Raw genomic sequence first — 16,808 nt, 5'->3', positions numbered from 1 at the left:
CTTTGGTTGTCGCTCGATTGTAGTCTCTGGTGCAGCGGGCGGCCGGTGCACGTATTGTTACCCACTGCATGAAATGGTAAAATGAAAATAACATCCGTGGTGGTTTGAATTTATTGCTTTTAATCATCATCCATTCGGGCGTTTTATATAATAGAATCAGCTGTTTTAGGCAAAATGGGTCACAAGGGAACATACCCCGCTTACCGGGCGACTCCTTTAACTTAAACGCGCACCCTATAAATTACCTCGCTTGCCATTGGTCAGATTCTATGTCCCTTGGAGTATGTTGGCGGGTTTATTGAAAGACTCATGTTGTCAAATACTATATTGTATCCGAGTGAATGTATAAGTGGAGAGGTATATTCCCAAATAATCATTATCGGCAATAGTTTAGAGAACTTGACAGCAGGTATGGTATGATTCTGGACTTCACTAGATTAATATATAAACCTAGTTTTTAGTACTCGATAATGTATGTACGATTTTTGTTTATGATCAAATTAGCTGCTTGCATTTCTTTCTTTTTTTTTGCCGTATATTGGTAATAAATAACATCTGTGCATTTCTATTAATTCGTTAATTAGTAATTTGGCTAGTTTTGGAAGCTAAGGAGATTTCGATGCTATTTAATTGGTGACATACCATTTGTATAACTAGATAACCTCACCCTTTTCTATGTGTGTCGTCCAGGAGCACACGTCTCGTTGTACAGGTACATGTGCTAGCATGGCCAACGAGATCCCCGAATTTCCATTTCCTTACCAGCCCTACCCCATTCAGGAGCAGTTCATGCGAGCTTTGTATGGCGCGTTGGAGGATAGCAAAGTTGGCATCTTTGAGAGTCCCACGGGAACGGTATGTCCTATGAAAATGAGATAACGTTTTAGATAGACGAAGAGGAGCAACCAACATTATCCCTATTACAATGCCACCACGTTTTCTCTCTCTCTGTCTCTTAGGGCAAATCTCTCAGCCTGATCTGTGGAGCTCTTAGCTGGCTAAAGGACTTTGAGGAAAGGAAGAGACAGGAGACAGCTGCTCTCCTGCAGGAAGGAGAAGCGGTCCTCTCTGCTCCCACCACCGCCTCCTCCTCTGCCTCTTCTCAAAACTCCTCAGCAGACCCAGACTGGATCACTGACTTTGTGCAGAAGAAATCAGAGCGTGAACTTGTTTCCAAGATAAAGGTGAGGTGGGGTGTAACTGACTGAATCATTGTATCATATCATTGTTTGACGTATAATCAAATAATCTGTCGCTTAATGGGAATATTTGGGGAATTGTTGTTCTGTGACATATTTAGGAGGACGAGATTAAGCGGAAGAAGCGCGAGGAACGGCTAGAAATGATAAGACACAATGCTCAGCTAAAATATGCATTCAAAAGAAAGGTAAACGACCCTGCTGTCTAATGACTTGACATTCTAGGAAACTGATGGTCAAGAATTGTGCAGACCTGCAAGTGTATTCTATGTTATATTTGTTACATTGCTGTAACAAAAACACATTTACATGAACTCATTTACATTTGGCAGACCCTTTTATTCAAAGTCACCTGCATATGAGCCAGGACATTCAGAGCACCCTATGAGAATTAGCATGGCCAAAATAGTGCGGTAATAAAATTAAGTGGTCGGTGCATAGTCGATTTATCAAAATAAATATAATAAATCCAAAAATATAATATAACACAAAGGCGATAACAAATACGTTTCACACATCAGTTGATTTTTTGCACATCACACATGTTGAGGAACACATGCACCTTTCACGCAACAAAAACCTAGTGTGTGTGTGCGTGCATGCGTGTGTGTGTGCACATGAACAGAGCGAGGAGGAGGACGAGGCGTTGAAGCTGCTGCAGCTCAGTAAAGGAGCCGTGGAAGAGGAGGCTTTGGGAGACGAAGAGGAGCTCATCGTGGCCGAGTATGAGAGTGATGACGACGCCAAGACCAAGAGCAAGTACGTACACGCCGCCTCACACCTCACTTCATAACAACAGATGGGCGGGGAAAGAACGAAAGAATGTAAAGTATTCCCATTCCCAAAACAGATTCTGTGGCGGTGATGACGATGAAGATGACTTGGTTGAAGAACATGTGACGAAGGTGTGTGTGTGTGCGTGTGTGTGTGCGTGCATGCGTGCTTGCATGCGTTACACTAAGCTTGAATCCAGTCATGTGTTTGTGTCGTGTATGAAAATTGTGTAACGCCCAAGCTTATTCTACTTCCTGTTAGATTTACTACTGCAGCCGGACCCACTCTCAACTGGCCCAGTTTGTGCACGAGGTGCAGAAGAGTGTGTTCTGCAAGGACGTACGCGTAGTCACTCTCGGCTCACGGCAGGTACATCGGTAGATGGGTAGTGTCTTGTTGTCCTCGAGAGGAAATGAATTACACAGACAACATTAAAACATGCATAGACATAGTACACAAGACATGATGATATAATATAATACACAAGACTCCTGAACACATACGGACACACAATTATTGTGTGCAAGAATGGCAGAAGGAACCTACAGGTAGGCACATGCATGCCACACACTGCACTGCACACATCAATAACTCACTGACATACATAAATACATACAACCCAATGATGATGAAAAGGGCTGCAACTAACTATTTTTTTCATAGTTGATTAATCAACATATTGTATGAATAAGAATAAGTCATGGACGGTTAATTCAAGTTTATTTGTAGAGCCCCAAGTTAAACAGGTCCACATTATATGTTAACACTAAGTCTGCTTTAGTGGAAGAAAAAGCCCCAATGCCCAGAGGAAAAAGACCTTGAGCAGGAGTGAGAAGATGGATTCCTCCAGAATTCCTCTAGACCAAACAAAGCACAAATGAAGGTTGTGTCAAATGACGTTATCAGAGAATTTTGAATGGTGGTTTGAATTTTAGATTTCACCCATGACTAGGGCTGAACGATTAATCAAATTCAAACCGATATCGAGATGTATTAGAACGCGATATGCAAATCGCAAAAAAAAAAAAAAAAAGAAAAGTAAATGCGCAGTAAAGCTGTATCTAACTCTTAAGCGAATGGCAAATGGCAAGTGCCATTAGCTCATGGTGCTAGTCAAGCAGAAGTGGTGGTTGGTCAGTAACTGTTGAGATGGCTAGGGCATCTTCATCTTCTCCAGGCATGTTGTTAGCAGGGAAACCATAGAGAACTGCAGCCATTTCCTGCCTGATTGTCAGGTGGCAGTAACGGCTATCGGAGTCTGACTCCCTGAACCAGGGCTAACATTATGGTCTGTTTTCTGTAGAATCTTTGCATTAACGAGGATGTGCGTCGCCTCGGCAGCATCCAACGCATCAACGACCGCTGCATGGAGCTGCAGAAGAACAAACATGGTGAAGAGAGACCAAATTGCATTTGTAACGTTTCCCAGATACCTGGTTATGTTATGCGTTTTGCATGCTCGGCAGTCCCTGAATCTTAATCATTCTGCTCATAAGCGGAGTCTAGTTTATCATTCAGGGCTAACCCTTGGTGACATCATACAGCTGCTCACACCTTCTTTACCATATATAGTAGACACGTCTCTGCATTCAAGAAACCTCATTATGTTGTATGTATTCAATGTATTCATCCATTGTTACCCTGAAACCGAGGAACCTAGCTTTCCTTATCTATTATTGTGTATGACAGGAAGTTGGTGACCCATTGGTATTATGACCCCTGGAACACAGAGGAATAGTAAATTCTATATTTATTCCTTTTACTATTGAACCTTAGTTCTGCAATTTAATTGGAACCATGAATGTTTAATCTCAATCTAATTTGAACCTGGTTCTGCCCGCATTAGGGTTTAGTTCACTTTTTGAAACTATGTACCTGTTTTTGATTTCGATTTATTTTTCTTCCGACCCCTGCAGAGAAACCGCAGCAAGAGGAGGGGGCTAAGCGCAAGCGGGGTCCGGCCAAGGCCGTGTGTCCGTTCACAGGGGCCACGGCGCTGCAGACCCTCCGAGACGAGGTGCTGGGGGCCGTCAGCGACATCGAGCAGCTGGTCACTCTGGGCCTCAAAACCCACGCCTGTCCGTACTACGCCACGCGCCTCGCCATCCCCCCGTCCCAGGTGAGCAGCCCGATGCGGGAGGGTTATCGGTAGTAATCAATCATGTGCAGTGTTGATGTCGTGATAGGACTCAGAGTCCAAGTTTTAAGACACACATTTCTACCCTCAATTCATTGCGAGTCAAAACATTGTTTTTCTTAATTTTTGCAGTGTTTATATTGTTATTGTTGAATAGATTTGGTATAAGGAAAGACATTTTTTTGACGCTTCATACATTAATATAGTCTAAGAGGAACGACTTTTGGTTAAAAAAAATATATAAAATCAATAAATAATTGTATGACGTGAATCCGTGGAGTGATTCTCATGGTTTACTTTGTGATCTGTCTGTGTGCTGGCACAGCTTGTGGTGCTGCCCTATCAGATGGTGCTTCACGCGGCCACCAGGCGAGCCTCGGGGATCCAGCTGAAGGGACAGGTGGGACAATATTATCTTGTAATGGATTTACATATACCAATAACGACGGATCTGAATGGATACTCCCTACTCTCTTCCACCATTTACATTATGATGATAACATCACTGTGTAAACAGTGACGGTATAATATATCCAGTGAGACTGATGGGATGTAATATTGTAATACGTGCTTTTATAAGGCTTTTGTTCAACCGAAACTGCATTCTATTTGCATGTTGAATCCAGATCTTAATCATAGATGAAGCCCACAACCTCAGTGACACCCTCTCCTGTATACACAGTGCAGAGCTCACGGGAGCACAGGTACACACTCACTCACTCACTCACATGATTGCCATATTTGCATTAAGTTAGAATATTATAGTAATTCCCCTTTTTTTTCCAGTTTTGTCGCTCCTTCTCCCAGCTCAGGCAGTACTCTGAGCGCTATAAGTGAGTCTCTCTCTCTCTCTCTCACACACACACACACACACACACACACACACACACACACACACACACTCACACTATAACACTCTAACACTCTAACACTCTAACACTCTAACACTATAGTACTACTCAGTGTGAATGTCCTGCTGAGTCTTGACCTGCTGATTCGTTTTCAGGAGCCGATTAAAGGCCAAGAATCTGATGTACATCAAGCAGATTCTGTTTGTTCTTGAAGGCCTAGTTCAGGTGCTTGGAGGTGAGATGTGTTGTTGTTGTTGCTGTTGTTGTTTTTTGGGCTGTGGCACTTGCTGAATGTTTTTTGCTAAATGTCTTGCAGGTAAGGTGGGTCAGAACCCCCAGAGCCAGACGACCCAGCCAGGTGAGTTGGCCTCCCACTCCGGGCCTCTCACCCAAACACGTTCCTGCACGGTTTCGATATCGCCATGGTAACTAACGACATGGTCCCTTCCCCAGGAACACAACTGCTGACCATTAACGATTTCCTGTTCAAGGCCCAGATAGACAACATCAACCTGTTCAAGGTATCCTCTTAGCTCCTTTCATTAAGTAATACCTCATTTATTATGGCCATATATATCATTTACACTTGTGCTTTATGTGTGTCTAAAATGTGATCCCCTTTTCAATAAAGTTGCAGAGGTACTTCGAGAAGAGCATGATCTGCAGAAAAGTAAGTCCAAAGCATCTCCTTTTTCTTACACACACACACACACACACACACACACACACACACACACACACACACACACACACACACACACACACATATACATATATACATATATACACACACACACCACTGTGATCAAAGAGGCTGCTATTGTATTGTGAACGGTGCCCATGTCCTCCCCCAGCTCTGTGGCTTCATAGAGAAGTACGCTGGCTCCGGGGTGACACCCCACCCTCAGCCCAGCGCCCAGACGCCGGGCGGCCTGAACAAGGAGAACCGACGCACCGAGGGCCTCAGCCGCTACCTCCAGACCCTGCAGAAGGGCACCGCTACCCCTTCGGGTCAGTATGGTAGATACGTCAGTATCTAGTCTAGGGCAGGCTGGGCCACATCGCAGAATAGCTTTGGTTTCCTTAATAAGAACCAAGAAGTGAAAACGTCAGCTGAAATCACCTCATTTCAATCCACTACAGGGAGGTGACTGTAGCCTTCATAACAATTTTATGTTTGAGAAGCGGGTAATGGGCTTTTCAGCCAATTTAATTCGCTCTACCTTTTTTAGTATTGTAATTGTTTTTGCCCTGACATTTTGAATAGCAATTGTGTTGTTGTTTTGTAACAGTTATCACAGTTGTAAGTGTCAAGGACATGTAGATCTGTCTAAATAAAAGAATGTGTGTTCAACTTGTTGCTGCAGTACCCACGAGCGACCAGCAGGGTTCAGCAGAGGCAGAGCGTGTGCTGTCCTCCTCTCCCATGATGCAGGTGGAGGGCTTCCTCATGGCTCTCACCAACAGCAACAAAGATGGAAGGGTGGTGGTCCACAGACAAGGTACCCATGCTGGGAGTTTGGCCAGTTCCGTTGGCTCGTAATTCAGATGCTTAGATTGTGTGTGGATGCGCAAGCAAAACCTGAAAGTGGTTGGTGATGAAGTACCAAAAACCCTGACAAATCTATGAAAAACATGCAGATTTATATAAAGGTGATTGTGATTGCTGAAACAGTGTAGGGGAATTAACAAAATTTGGTTATAAGTTAAATCCGGTATATTCTAAGCGCATTCATTTCAATGTTATCTTTCTATGTTCAGGGACGCTGTCAGAGAGCTCGGTCAAGTTCCTGCTTCTGAATCCAGCGGTCCACTTCGCCGAGGTGCTGACCGAGTGTCGCGCTGTCATCATAGCTGGAGGGACCATGCAGCCTGTAAAGTCCTCCCGTCTCCTCCTCCCCCTCCTCCCCCTCCTTCTCCCTAAATAACACTTTGTGTATCCGTCAATGAGCGGTGTCCCTCCTTCCTCTAACCTCATTGTGTGACTGCCTGGCAGGTGTCTGACTTCAAGCAGGAGCTGCTGTTCTCTGCGGGGGTGGCAGAGGAGCGCATCACAGAGTTCTCCTGCGGTGAGCGCCCTCTCATCTCAGCCTGAGACGTAGCCCTTTTTTTAGTTTTGCACCTGTTTTCGTTTATGTTTTATGTATGTGTGCAGAGGAGGAGTCGGCAAGATTTTAATTAGAGTCGTGCCTCTGTTCTATGACAGGTTTCCAACTAAAGCAGGATATTGGTGCCAGGAATAAATCTTAGGAGGGTGCATGTGTATTATTGCTTCAGCAGTTGATGGCTCTACTTGGAAGGTTGTGTCAATCAATCAATATTAAGTCGGAACGAGACACAAAGACAGGATATCGGGGGAAGAATAAACCTTAGGAGAGTGTATATGTATTGATCCTTCCTCAGTTGATGCATGTACCCGGCAGTGTCAATCAATCCGGTATTATTCGGAGAGACCAGTCGAGTCCAATCCATCTCTCAAAGACCATAATGTTTCCTGTTCTGTTGTCTCCTTTGGCCGGCAGGTCACGTCATCCCCCCGGGGAACATCCTGCCTCTGGTGCTGAGCAGCGGCCCCTCCGGCCAGGAGCTGGAGTTTACCTTCCAGAACAGAGACTCCCCACGCATGGTAACGCTCGGCCACCGCTCAGAATTGACCCGCTGCAGCTGTAATACTAGACCATAACCACACAAATCCCAGACCGTAACCTCTCCAAACCTGGACCGTAACCTCACCAAACCCTTACTTTAACATCACAAAACCCTTACTTTAACATCCCAAAACTCTGACTGTAACCTCACCCAACCCAGACCATAACCACTAAGTCTGCATAGTTGCTCCCAAATGTGTCTCTTCTTCTACCGAATGAAAGTGGTATGCATGCGGTTTGTTGACAGATGGACGAAACGGGCCGGGTGCTCTTCAACCTGTGCAACGTGGTTCCAGGTGGCGTGGTTTGCTTCTTCCCCTCTTATGAGTACTCCCGGAGGATGGTCGCCCACTGGGAGTCCAGCGGAGCACTGGCACGTCTGGCTGCCAAGAAAAAGGTATGTGACATCATAGGCTCTGTCACGCTTGTCTTTTGGCCCAGAAGACTGAATGACCTGCAAAGAGATTAGTCTATTTGGAGGGTTGTGTGGCTGTAGGCAGGGTTATGCTGATACGTTTATTCAGGTCCAATTTATGATGACGGTTATGATGTTGTGGCATTGAAAATGTGCTTTCAAACCAACAATAGCTTTTTTTTTTCTAGAATTAATTTCTGTTCCCATCATTTTAATTTGCAAAATAAAATTGAATTGCAGCACATTGACAGGGTTTGTGTGCCATGAGTGATGCCAACTGTACACATGTAATACAAAATAAAACCATCTCTTTTCAGATTTTCCAGGAGCCCAAGAAAGCCAACCAGGTGGAGCAGGTTCTCGGGGAATTCTCCCGCTGCATTCAGGTACCCAAACAGTGGTCTTGAGGAATCAACCACCACTACTGTTCTCCACCAGAACGCCCATGAAACATAGCTATCACTTTTGCGTTGATCAAAACAGTACACCACACGTGTGTTTCCTCAAGAGCACAAAGAAACACACATTAAAAAAAAAAAAAAAGACACTACTTAAGTGAATGACCTCACTTGACAAAAACACCTCACCGGAAGACTTCTCCTTGGAAAACTCACACATCACTGGCCTTACCCTTCTCCTGTGTGTTTGTTAGCGTTGCGCCACGGACGGCGGGGCACTCACGGGAGCACTGCTCTTCTCTGTCGTTGGAGGGAAGATGAGCGAAGGCATCAACTTCTCTGATGACCTGGGCAGGTGTGTGTGTGTGTGTGTGTGTGTGTGTGTGTGTGTGTGTGTGTGTGTGTGTGTGTGTGTGTGTGTGTGTGTGTGTGTGTGTGTGTGTGTGTGTGTGTGTGTGTGTGTGTGTGTGTGTGTGTGTGTGTGAGAAAGTAACAGCTTGACTCAGCTGCTGTGCTTCGTGTCCTGACAGGTGTGTGGTGATGGTGGGGATGCCGTATCCCAACATCAAGTCTCCAGAGCTTCAGGAGAAGATGGCTTACTTGGACAAGCATCTGGTAAAGACTATGCCCACCCCCTCCTTTTCATCTCAATGCACTAGAGATGCATACACCATGTGTGAATATTGGATCAGAATTTGGTTTGTGACATTGGGGCACATGAAGACGTCTTGCACCGTAGGCCTGACAACACTCACTGGTTACATGTGTGTCCTCGTCTCAGCCCCACACAGCGGGGAAGAGCCCCGGCCAGGCCCTGATAGAGAACCTCTGCATGAGGGCCGTCAACCAGTCCATAGGTAAACCCCAGCCACTGGCCATCTCCTCTGTGCCCCAATAACCACATCTTCATCACAAAGTCATGCTCGCATTCCACCAGTAGGTGATGCTGACATATTTCCCGATCTGCCATTTATTTTTATTTTTTTTTAAAGGAAGAGCGATCCGTCACCGTGGCGACTATGCGTCCATCGTCCTGTGCGATAGGAGATACTCTCGACCCGCCACGATCTCCAAACTCCCTGAGTGGATCAGAACCCAGACACGAGCGCATGCCTCCTTTGGGCCGGCGTTTGCTGCCCTGCGAAAGGTGTGCGACGAACGTCCTCGCTGATCTTATTGTGGACCCTGTTCAGAGGGGGATGTTTTCTGAAACCTAAACCAAGCTGTCTGGTCATTTATGTTCTTCCTTTCCCCCTTTTAGTTCTTCGTGGAGAAGAAGAAACAGCAGGCTGTATAGGTTTGGACACAGTTGCAAAGGCAGCCATCGGACACGAACGTATTGCTCTATAGGTTTATTGTTATTGTATGCTTTTATGTTGAATCTTCTAATTTAATTGAGTTCACGTTTTTGTGCCCATAAGTTGAGTGTATTTAACCGGGCAGGTATGTTCTTTTGTTATGACAAACTGTATAAGACAAATATGAAATATAAATATGTTCAAAATCAAAATTATAAAAATATTTAAAATCACTTTTATTCAATGGAAAATGTGTTTTACTGCATTTCAATAAATCTCTTATTATATGGATACATACCACTTGTATAACAATTACTCATCATTACACCTTCACTCGTTCTTGAAATTGTGTTTTTCCATGGGATGTAACATTGCACTTTGAAGTTTCACTGTTCACCATCACAACAACAATGTACACCGAAATAGGCATCTGAATGAAAAGGCATTTTAGACATTAATCTCTATTCCCCCCATGAGACCACAAATCTATCTACATCTACCGTCAGATCTCTTGTCCGTTACATCGGGGGGCTAGTCAGTCAGTGAACGCTGATAAGACGCTGTCCATCACGGCTACGCCTCCCAGTCATCATCGTCCTCTGGGATTGGCTGTGGGGCCGGAAGTGGGGGTATGACATCAGACATCCGAGCGAATGCGCCGCCGGTGCTGAGAGATGCATTGGCCGTGTCTCCGCCGGCTGGGCCCTTACCGGATATACCTGGGGAAGGGTGGGAATGGTAGGCGATTGTGTTGCTTCTTCACTGCTAGTCTACACACACTATTCTTATTACTGGCCAGTTTATTAACTCAAGTAGACACTCACCTTTCCTGCGCATGGACAACTTATTGAAAAGATCAGACATGAAGTCTCCTCCACCGGCTGCTGCTCCAACTGCCACACAGACACACAAACACACACACACAAAAAAATGAGGTTGCTTTTTTATTTTTCAGGCAGTAGGGATTGTCAGTCTCCACCCGACCTCCTAGTGTAGTGGGCTGCATAATTACACCCAGCCTGTAGCTGGTCCCAGGGCAGCTCTCCCGCGCCTAGAAAATGAATAAATAAGCCAGCCGAAGGTAATGGAAAAGAATATACTGTCAGTAGAAGGTCAGATGGTAAAACCCAGGCTGCAGCCGAACCAGCTCCTTAATGAAGCTGCCATTTGGAGAACAAAGGTCACCCCGGCCGTGGCGGGAGCAGAGGCCGATGACATCAGAGCGCGCGCCCCCCGGGTTCCGCGGGAGAGCGCGCACGGGGGGCGCCGGCGTAAAGCGTTGCCGTACCGCGGGGAGCACCCGTCCCGACGCCGCCTCCCCTCACCTTGCTCCTGCTCCTTCTGTTTCCTCTTCTCCATCTTGCGGTCCTTGACGTCGCGCAGAGCGGCTTTGCCGATGCCCCCGGCGTTGCGGATGGACTCCAGCAGGTTGGCGCGCCCGTTGGACGGCTGCGCCCCTCCGCTGGGCGCCGCCGGCCCTGCGGAGAGAAGGAGGAGAGAGAGGGGGTGGGGGGGGGGGGGTTAGCAACGCTGGTCGTATTGGGGAGGGGTTGGGTCCAGTGATTTTGTTGAGTTGACACACAATTTGAGGTTGTTTTTGCAGCCATCATCAGCTCATCAGCTCTTAATCTTCATCACAGTTTTTTTTTAATGAGTCTTTATCTTCTGTTTATCTGTTTATATTTGTTGACATTTGGTGGCTCCTCTCACTGCTGCCGACTAGTGGCACAACAGCCCACGATGTGTCTTGATACTGCACACAGAGCCAGCAGGTAATATGTGTGTGTGTGTGTGTGTGTGTGTGTGTTTGTGTGTGTGTTATGTAGATGTGCCAATCTCCTTCCCTTCTTAAGGTATTCGGTGTAACGGTGCCGTGTTCTGAACCTAATGAGGACACGGTGTCATTACCTGAGCGCGGTACAGGCTGTGCCGCTGCGCTGCCGCCCGTGGGTGGAGGGGGAGGAGGAGGAGGGGGAGGCGGAGGGGGAGGGAGAAGGGCTTCACCGGGGAGGGTCGGGGGGGCTGGAGCGGAAGAGGGAGGGGGCGGGGGTGGCGGAGGAGGGGGTGGAGGAGGTGGAACCGCGGCCTGGAACGGAGCTCCTGCAATGGAAGAGGAATCTGCATGACGCCGCAGCAACACAACGTGCAGCACTGGAGAGGGGGGGTGCTGCTGGGAGATGTATACATCGCAAGAGTCATTCTAATAAGATGGATTTTTTTCGATTTTTGATTCCCTTCAGTGTCTCAGTTCGCATGGCCTTACACATTAGGCCATAGAAATGTGTTAAAACAAAACCAAGACAGAATTCCATTAATATCAATCCAATCTTCCTTTGGTGTGTTGTGTGTGCGTGTGTGCGTGTGCGTGCGTGTGTGTGCGTGTGTGGGGGCACCATACCAGGTTGGATGCTGTCCAGGTCCCCAGGGAAAGAGGGCAGGTCTGGTATGTTGTGCGTGGGGCCGGAGGGTGCGATCCCGGGCCCCAGGTCTGCGCTGTACGACAGGTCATCCGCTATGCCCGGCAGGTCGGGCAGGTAGGACGGCACGTCGATCTCTGGCACCTGGCCCAGATCCGGCACGTAGAAGTAGCTCTCTGCCGTCTGTCGGGAGACCAAAGGTCAAGGACCAGCAAAAGTTTTTTTTAGGAAAACTGGGAAAAAAACTTGCTGGAAGGAGACAGGGGTATTAAAGGTGACATATTATAACAGCAGGTGTGAGTGGGATTAGCAGTTACAAGCCGTTCTGCCTCTTCTGACATCATAGGTGGGCGTGTCCACCTAGATAGATAGATGAGCAACGTTTGCTACAGTCCACTGGGTAGGCTGGTAGACTGATCTATCCAGCACACCTCTAGGAGGATACGCCCACTGGTGATGTCAGAAGAGGCCGATTTTCGAAACGGCTTGTAACAGATAATCACACTCACACCTGGTGGTATAATGTGTCACCTTTAAAGGATAAAACATGATATATGGGGCAGTTAGAGGTATGGTCCCACATTGGTATTCAAATCAACCCCAAATCAGAAATAGGTAGCCTGATTATAACGGCGTCAATCATCTTGTTGAAAGGCCTTGTCACTCTTAGGGCTCTATAGGAATAAATATTATCATCAATTAATATAATTAGATTAAAACTTCAAGTTTTGGATTTGGTTCATCTGAATGCAAAAAGATCTTAATTTGGTGAAAATGACAGCAGAAACATTTAGCAATGGTTTTTGCTTCGGAAATATGGTACTTCAATTACGTTTTCAAGTAATTATGTAGTCTGGCGCTTTCATGAGGGGCAGGATGGTCTCAAAGCATTGAGTGTGTCTTGGAAGAAAAGCTGTATTCATCTCAGCCTCTCATCACGTGACACAGCGCAACAATGCCCCCTAGTGACTCAGCTAAATTACACATTTACAAGGATACCTACCTCACTTTCAAGCACCAGTAACACTAGATTAGAAATTAGGGGGGTGAGTGGGTATGGGCAAGTGGCAGCGTGCCTTTTTATTGAAAGTCACCCCTCCCCACTAATATAGTATATTGTAATACCCATACACATGTGCTGGCTTGTTTTTGCAACCACGACATTCAAATTCACCAATAGAATTTTGGTGCATAATTAGTGTCTGAATTCCCCCTTATTTCCTGCCTTACTATAGTACACACTTACTAAATTGTGTACTATATAGTGTTCCCTTAATTGTGTACAATAGTGTTGCCACTGAATTACTTAATACTCAATGTATTCGTCAGTGTTTTGTCAGTTCCTATTGGGCAGCCCCCTCTTTACTTGAGTACTTTGGTGGAACGCACCCACCTATTACATTTACTGAAAAGTCGGTGACCACACGAGTACCTGTCTCTCCAGCTGCTCTCTCTTGGTGATGGAAAGCGGAGCGTCAAATGGCTTCTCCTCTTTCTCCGTCTCCAGGGCATTGTGGGTCTTCGTCACTGCCCCCGCCAAGGGGTCCAGGAGAACATACTTCTTATACCTTTCAGAAACGAGCACACACACGCGCACACACATACATGCACACACACACACACACACACACCATGTAGCTGGTCTATACACACCATTGGCCAGCCTATTCAAGCATAGCGGATTATTTTATGCACCCTTATTGGTACCCAGCCCCTATGGGCTCATACAACACTGTAAGAAGCATACCAATTATAAACATATAGCTCAATGAAAGATTAAAACCTATTTATGGCACATACAAAATCATAATGAGGGTCAACACCAATGCAAAAACCACCTCTTTCAAAAGCTATTTTTCAAACAAAGGAGAACTTGGGTCAACACGGCTAGGACATTAGATACCAAATGAGGTGGTGTTGTTTTTTTTTTTGGGGGGGGGGGGGGGGGGGGTCGACTCACAGGTTCTCAGTGGTGTTGAAAAGCAGCAGGGAGCTGACGGAGGAGATGTTGCGGGGGAGGCCTCCCAGGCCCTCCTCCGTCTCATCCTCTGACCTCTTCTTGTTGCTCACGCACACAGGGAGGTACAGCAGCTTCTCCTGAGAGGACCACACACACACACACACACACACACACACACACACACACACACACACACACACACACACACACACACACACACACACACACACACACACACACACACACACACACACACACAAATACACCCAGCAAGATAAGAGCTTTGTCCCGGTCCTGGTAAATATGAATATTGCAAATGAGGAGGGGTTGAAGCAATATGTGCATAAATGCTACCATGTAGCACTGCAGGAGAATGGTCAGGGAGGGGACAACAGAGATGGCAGCGCTTTCAATAATAAATTAGTGCACCAAACAAAATTGCCAGCTGTATTTCCATTTCCCCTCGATTTCACACACACACACACACACACACACACACACACACACACACACACACACACACACACACACACACACACACACACACACACACACACACACACACACACACACACACACATTTTAAAGTACACTTTCCCTTCCTGGTTTGCTGAGGGAGGGAATATTGTGTGGCCTTGACAATAAATAATGCAAGACACTTCCCTTCAGAGTACTATGCAGGCAGATTTGTAAATAAAGACCCTGTATTCGCATAATTACTCTGCTGGCCTCTCTAACAATGCCCATTTACAGACATACACAGTCCTATATCCTACCGTTAAACACTGCTTACAGAATATCATTTTATATCTCATATGTTATACCTAAGCAGCCATTATATTTGCATATCAACCCAAAAACTAATTGTCCAACGAGTTAACAATATAAAAAATAAAAAGTACTGCAAGTTTAGCCAATATCAGGGTGAGATGTAATTATACTTAAAATAAACATCTTATACAGGAAAACTGTTTTTTTTTTTCCCATTCTGTTTTATTGTGCAAAGAAAGCCAAGCAGATGAGAATGAGCAGCCCACCTGTAAGGCCTTGTTATCCAGGGGCCGTAGTTTGTTCTGGATCCGGTGCCGAGGCCGCGACACTGAGGAGGGGTCTGTGGCCCCGCTGAAGATGGATGTGTAATCTTTGAGGTGCTCTGGGGCAGGGTACTTTGCACTGGAGAACACCTGTGCACGTACACACACACACACAAACACACTTGTTTCAACAAATTGCTACTCGACAAGGTTAGTCGGTTTTTGTGGTGAGCGATTATAGTAAAGGTTGTGTATCACAGGGGGGAAGCGGTGTGGCGGTACCTTGGTGGCCTTCTTGCTGCCTTTGATCTTGTCAACGCGGGCCTGCGCCAGTTGAATCCGTTCGGTCACACTCTGCAGCTGCCGGCGGTTCTGTCCCACGCTCTCAGAAACTCTGGGGGCCAATGCACACGTCATCCGTGTGCACGATAACAATACAACAGACGAGCACGTGCACACATTAGGTATTCTATATGGTAATTATTTTATGTTAATCATGTCATATCACATTCCACCTTCGAAATAACGAAGTGACATTCAATTTGAAATGAAATCAAACGTTAAAAAATCTTAAAAGAGAACAGCACCTGAATGCAAAAGCTCTGTGCGTTCGTGCATGCATTTGTGTGTCTTGCCTGTTGAAGATGTCTGCAGAGATGGTATCTAGGTAGTGCAGTGCATCTACTATCTGGTGTATTGCCTCTTCTCGTCTCAGGTCTGGTTGGATCAGCGGCACAGAGTACACCTGGCCCTCCAGACAGGGCTTCTGGGTCATCCTTTACATAAACAACAACAGCAACAGAAAGGAACCACAGTAGACCAATAAGACCCAATCCATCATCAACGTAACCACTCCACCCACAGAAGAAATGTGCCTTTAATACATTATATGGAATAAATGTATTTTGCCAAATACATCAGCAGCTGGCAAAGGATATTTTACATTATTCGCAAGATAGCATGGTTGTTATGAAGATAAATGGACACTTGGCCCCACGCTAGATCTTAGAAGATCTGTTCAACAGCTTCAGCGATAACTTTTTCATGTGTCTGTAAAGAGATTTCTTCTATATTCTACAGTCACCAAGGCTAGGCCTGAGTGGCTTCACACATAACGCACATCATTCAAGTGCTCCGATCTCATCTGACTGTCACATGACACACGTGAGAGGACGTGTTGCTAATTCTAATACGGATCGATACTGTTTATTTTACAGAACTTTGAGAAAAATATTTCCAATTGCTGTTTAAAATATAGCAACCACAATTAGTCGGCAATTGCTGGTTGCATGCACAGGCACATCGTAACACTATTCAGGAAGATGCCCACTCTTGCCAAACTGTGGATCTAATGAGCAAATACATCAACACAGCAAACAGCACCTTTTTGCTTAAAATATCAGCTTAACACAAGATCTTACCTGACCATTGAACTCGACAAATATCCAATATAACTATTAACGCAATCTCCCTAGCATGAAAAGAAAAGCAACTCTCCAGCTGACAAAGCATCTACTTCCGGCATCTATGGTCATGTGACATCGGGTGAATCATGACGACATGTCCCTGAGGACTCACATGCTTCGAGAATCTCGGTACGCTAGAATTCATAATATGAATTATAGTAAGATTAATGATGATATGAATGATATGAATATGTATTATATCAGTATGTAT

The 16,808-nt window shown here is 45.8% G+C and overlaps 2 protein-coding genes across 2 annotated transcripts; one reads left to right on the top strand and one right to left on the bottom strand.

The window, feature by feature from the left end:
* The first annotated feature begins 380 nt into the window (after positions 1 to 380).
* Positions 381 to 9,822, top strand: ddx11 (DEAD/H (Asp-Glu-Ala-Asp/His) box helicase 11). Its single transcript, XM_084476984.1, has 28 exons — positions 381 to 409; positions 691 to 855; positions 960 to 1,184; positions 1,301 to 1,387; positions 1,825 to 1,958; positions 2,050 to 2,104; positions 2,235 to 2,342; positions 3,277 to 3,364; positions 3,890 to 4,092; positions 4,436 to 4,510; positions 4,737 to 4,814; positions 4,897 to 4,943; positions 5,117 to 5,196; positions 5,278 to 5,319; positions 5,415 to 5,482; positions 5,593 to 5,631; positions 5,816 to 5,972; positions 6,329 to 6,463; positions 6,723 to 6,835; positions 6,958 to 7,030; positions 7,484 to 7,587; positions 7,857 to 8,006; positions 8,342 to 8,410; positions 8,677 to 8,777; positions 8,953 to 9,037; positions 9,204 to 9,279; positions 9,415 to 9,569; positions 9,684 to 9,822. The coding sequence occupies exons 2-28, from the start codon at positions 727 to 729 to the stop codon at positions 9,717 to 9,719; spliced, it is 2,712 nt and encodes a 903-aa protein (XP_084333110.1). The 5' UTR covers positions 381 to 409; positions 691 to 726; the 3' UTR covers positions 9,720 to 9,822.
* Positions 9,823 to 9,960: 138 nt separating this feature from the next.
* wash1 (WAS protein family homolog 1) lies at positions 9,961 to 16,654 on the bottom strand. Its single transcript, XM_084476983.1, has 11 exons — positions 16,553 to 16,654; positions 15,767 to 15,907; positions 15,414 to 15,525; positions 15,135 to 15,281; positions 14,098 to 14,234; positions 13,570 to 13,705; positions 12,119 to 12,320; positions 11,629 to 11,820; positions 11,046 to 11,198; positions 10,545 to 10,613; positions 9,961 to 10,439 (listed from the first exon to the last, which is right to left on the bottom strand). The coding sequence occupies exons 1-11, from the start codon at positions 16,558 to 16,560 to the stop codon at positions 10,294 to 10,296; spliced, it is 1,443 nt and encodes a 480-aa protein (XP_084333109.1). The 5' UTR covers positions 16,561 to 16,654; the 3' UTR covers positions 9,961 to 10,293.
* Positions 16,655 to 16,808: the final 154 nt, after the last annotated feature.

Source organism: Micromesistius poutassou (assembly GCF_964030765.1).
Source record: "Micromesistius poutassou genome assembly, chromosome: 13".
NCBI lineage: Eukaryota > Metazoa > Chordata > Actinopteri > Gadiformes > Gadidae > Micromesistius > Micromesistius poutassou.
This window is presented reverse-complemented; position numbering and strand designations above follow the sequence as displayed.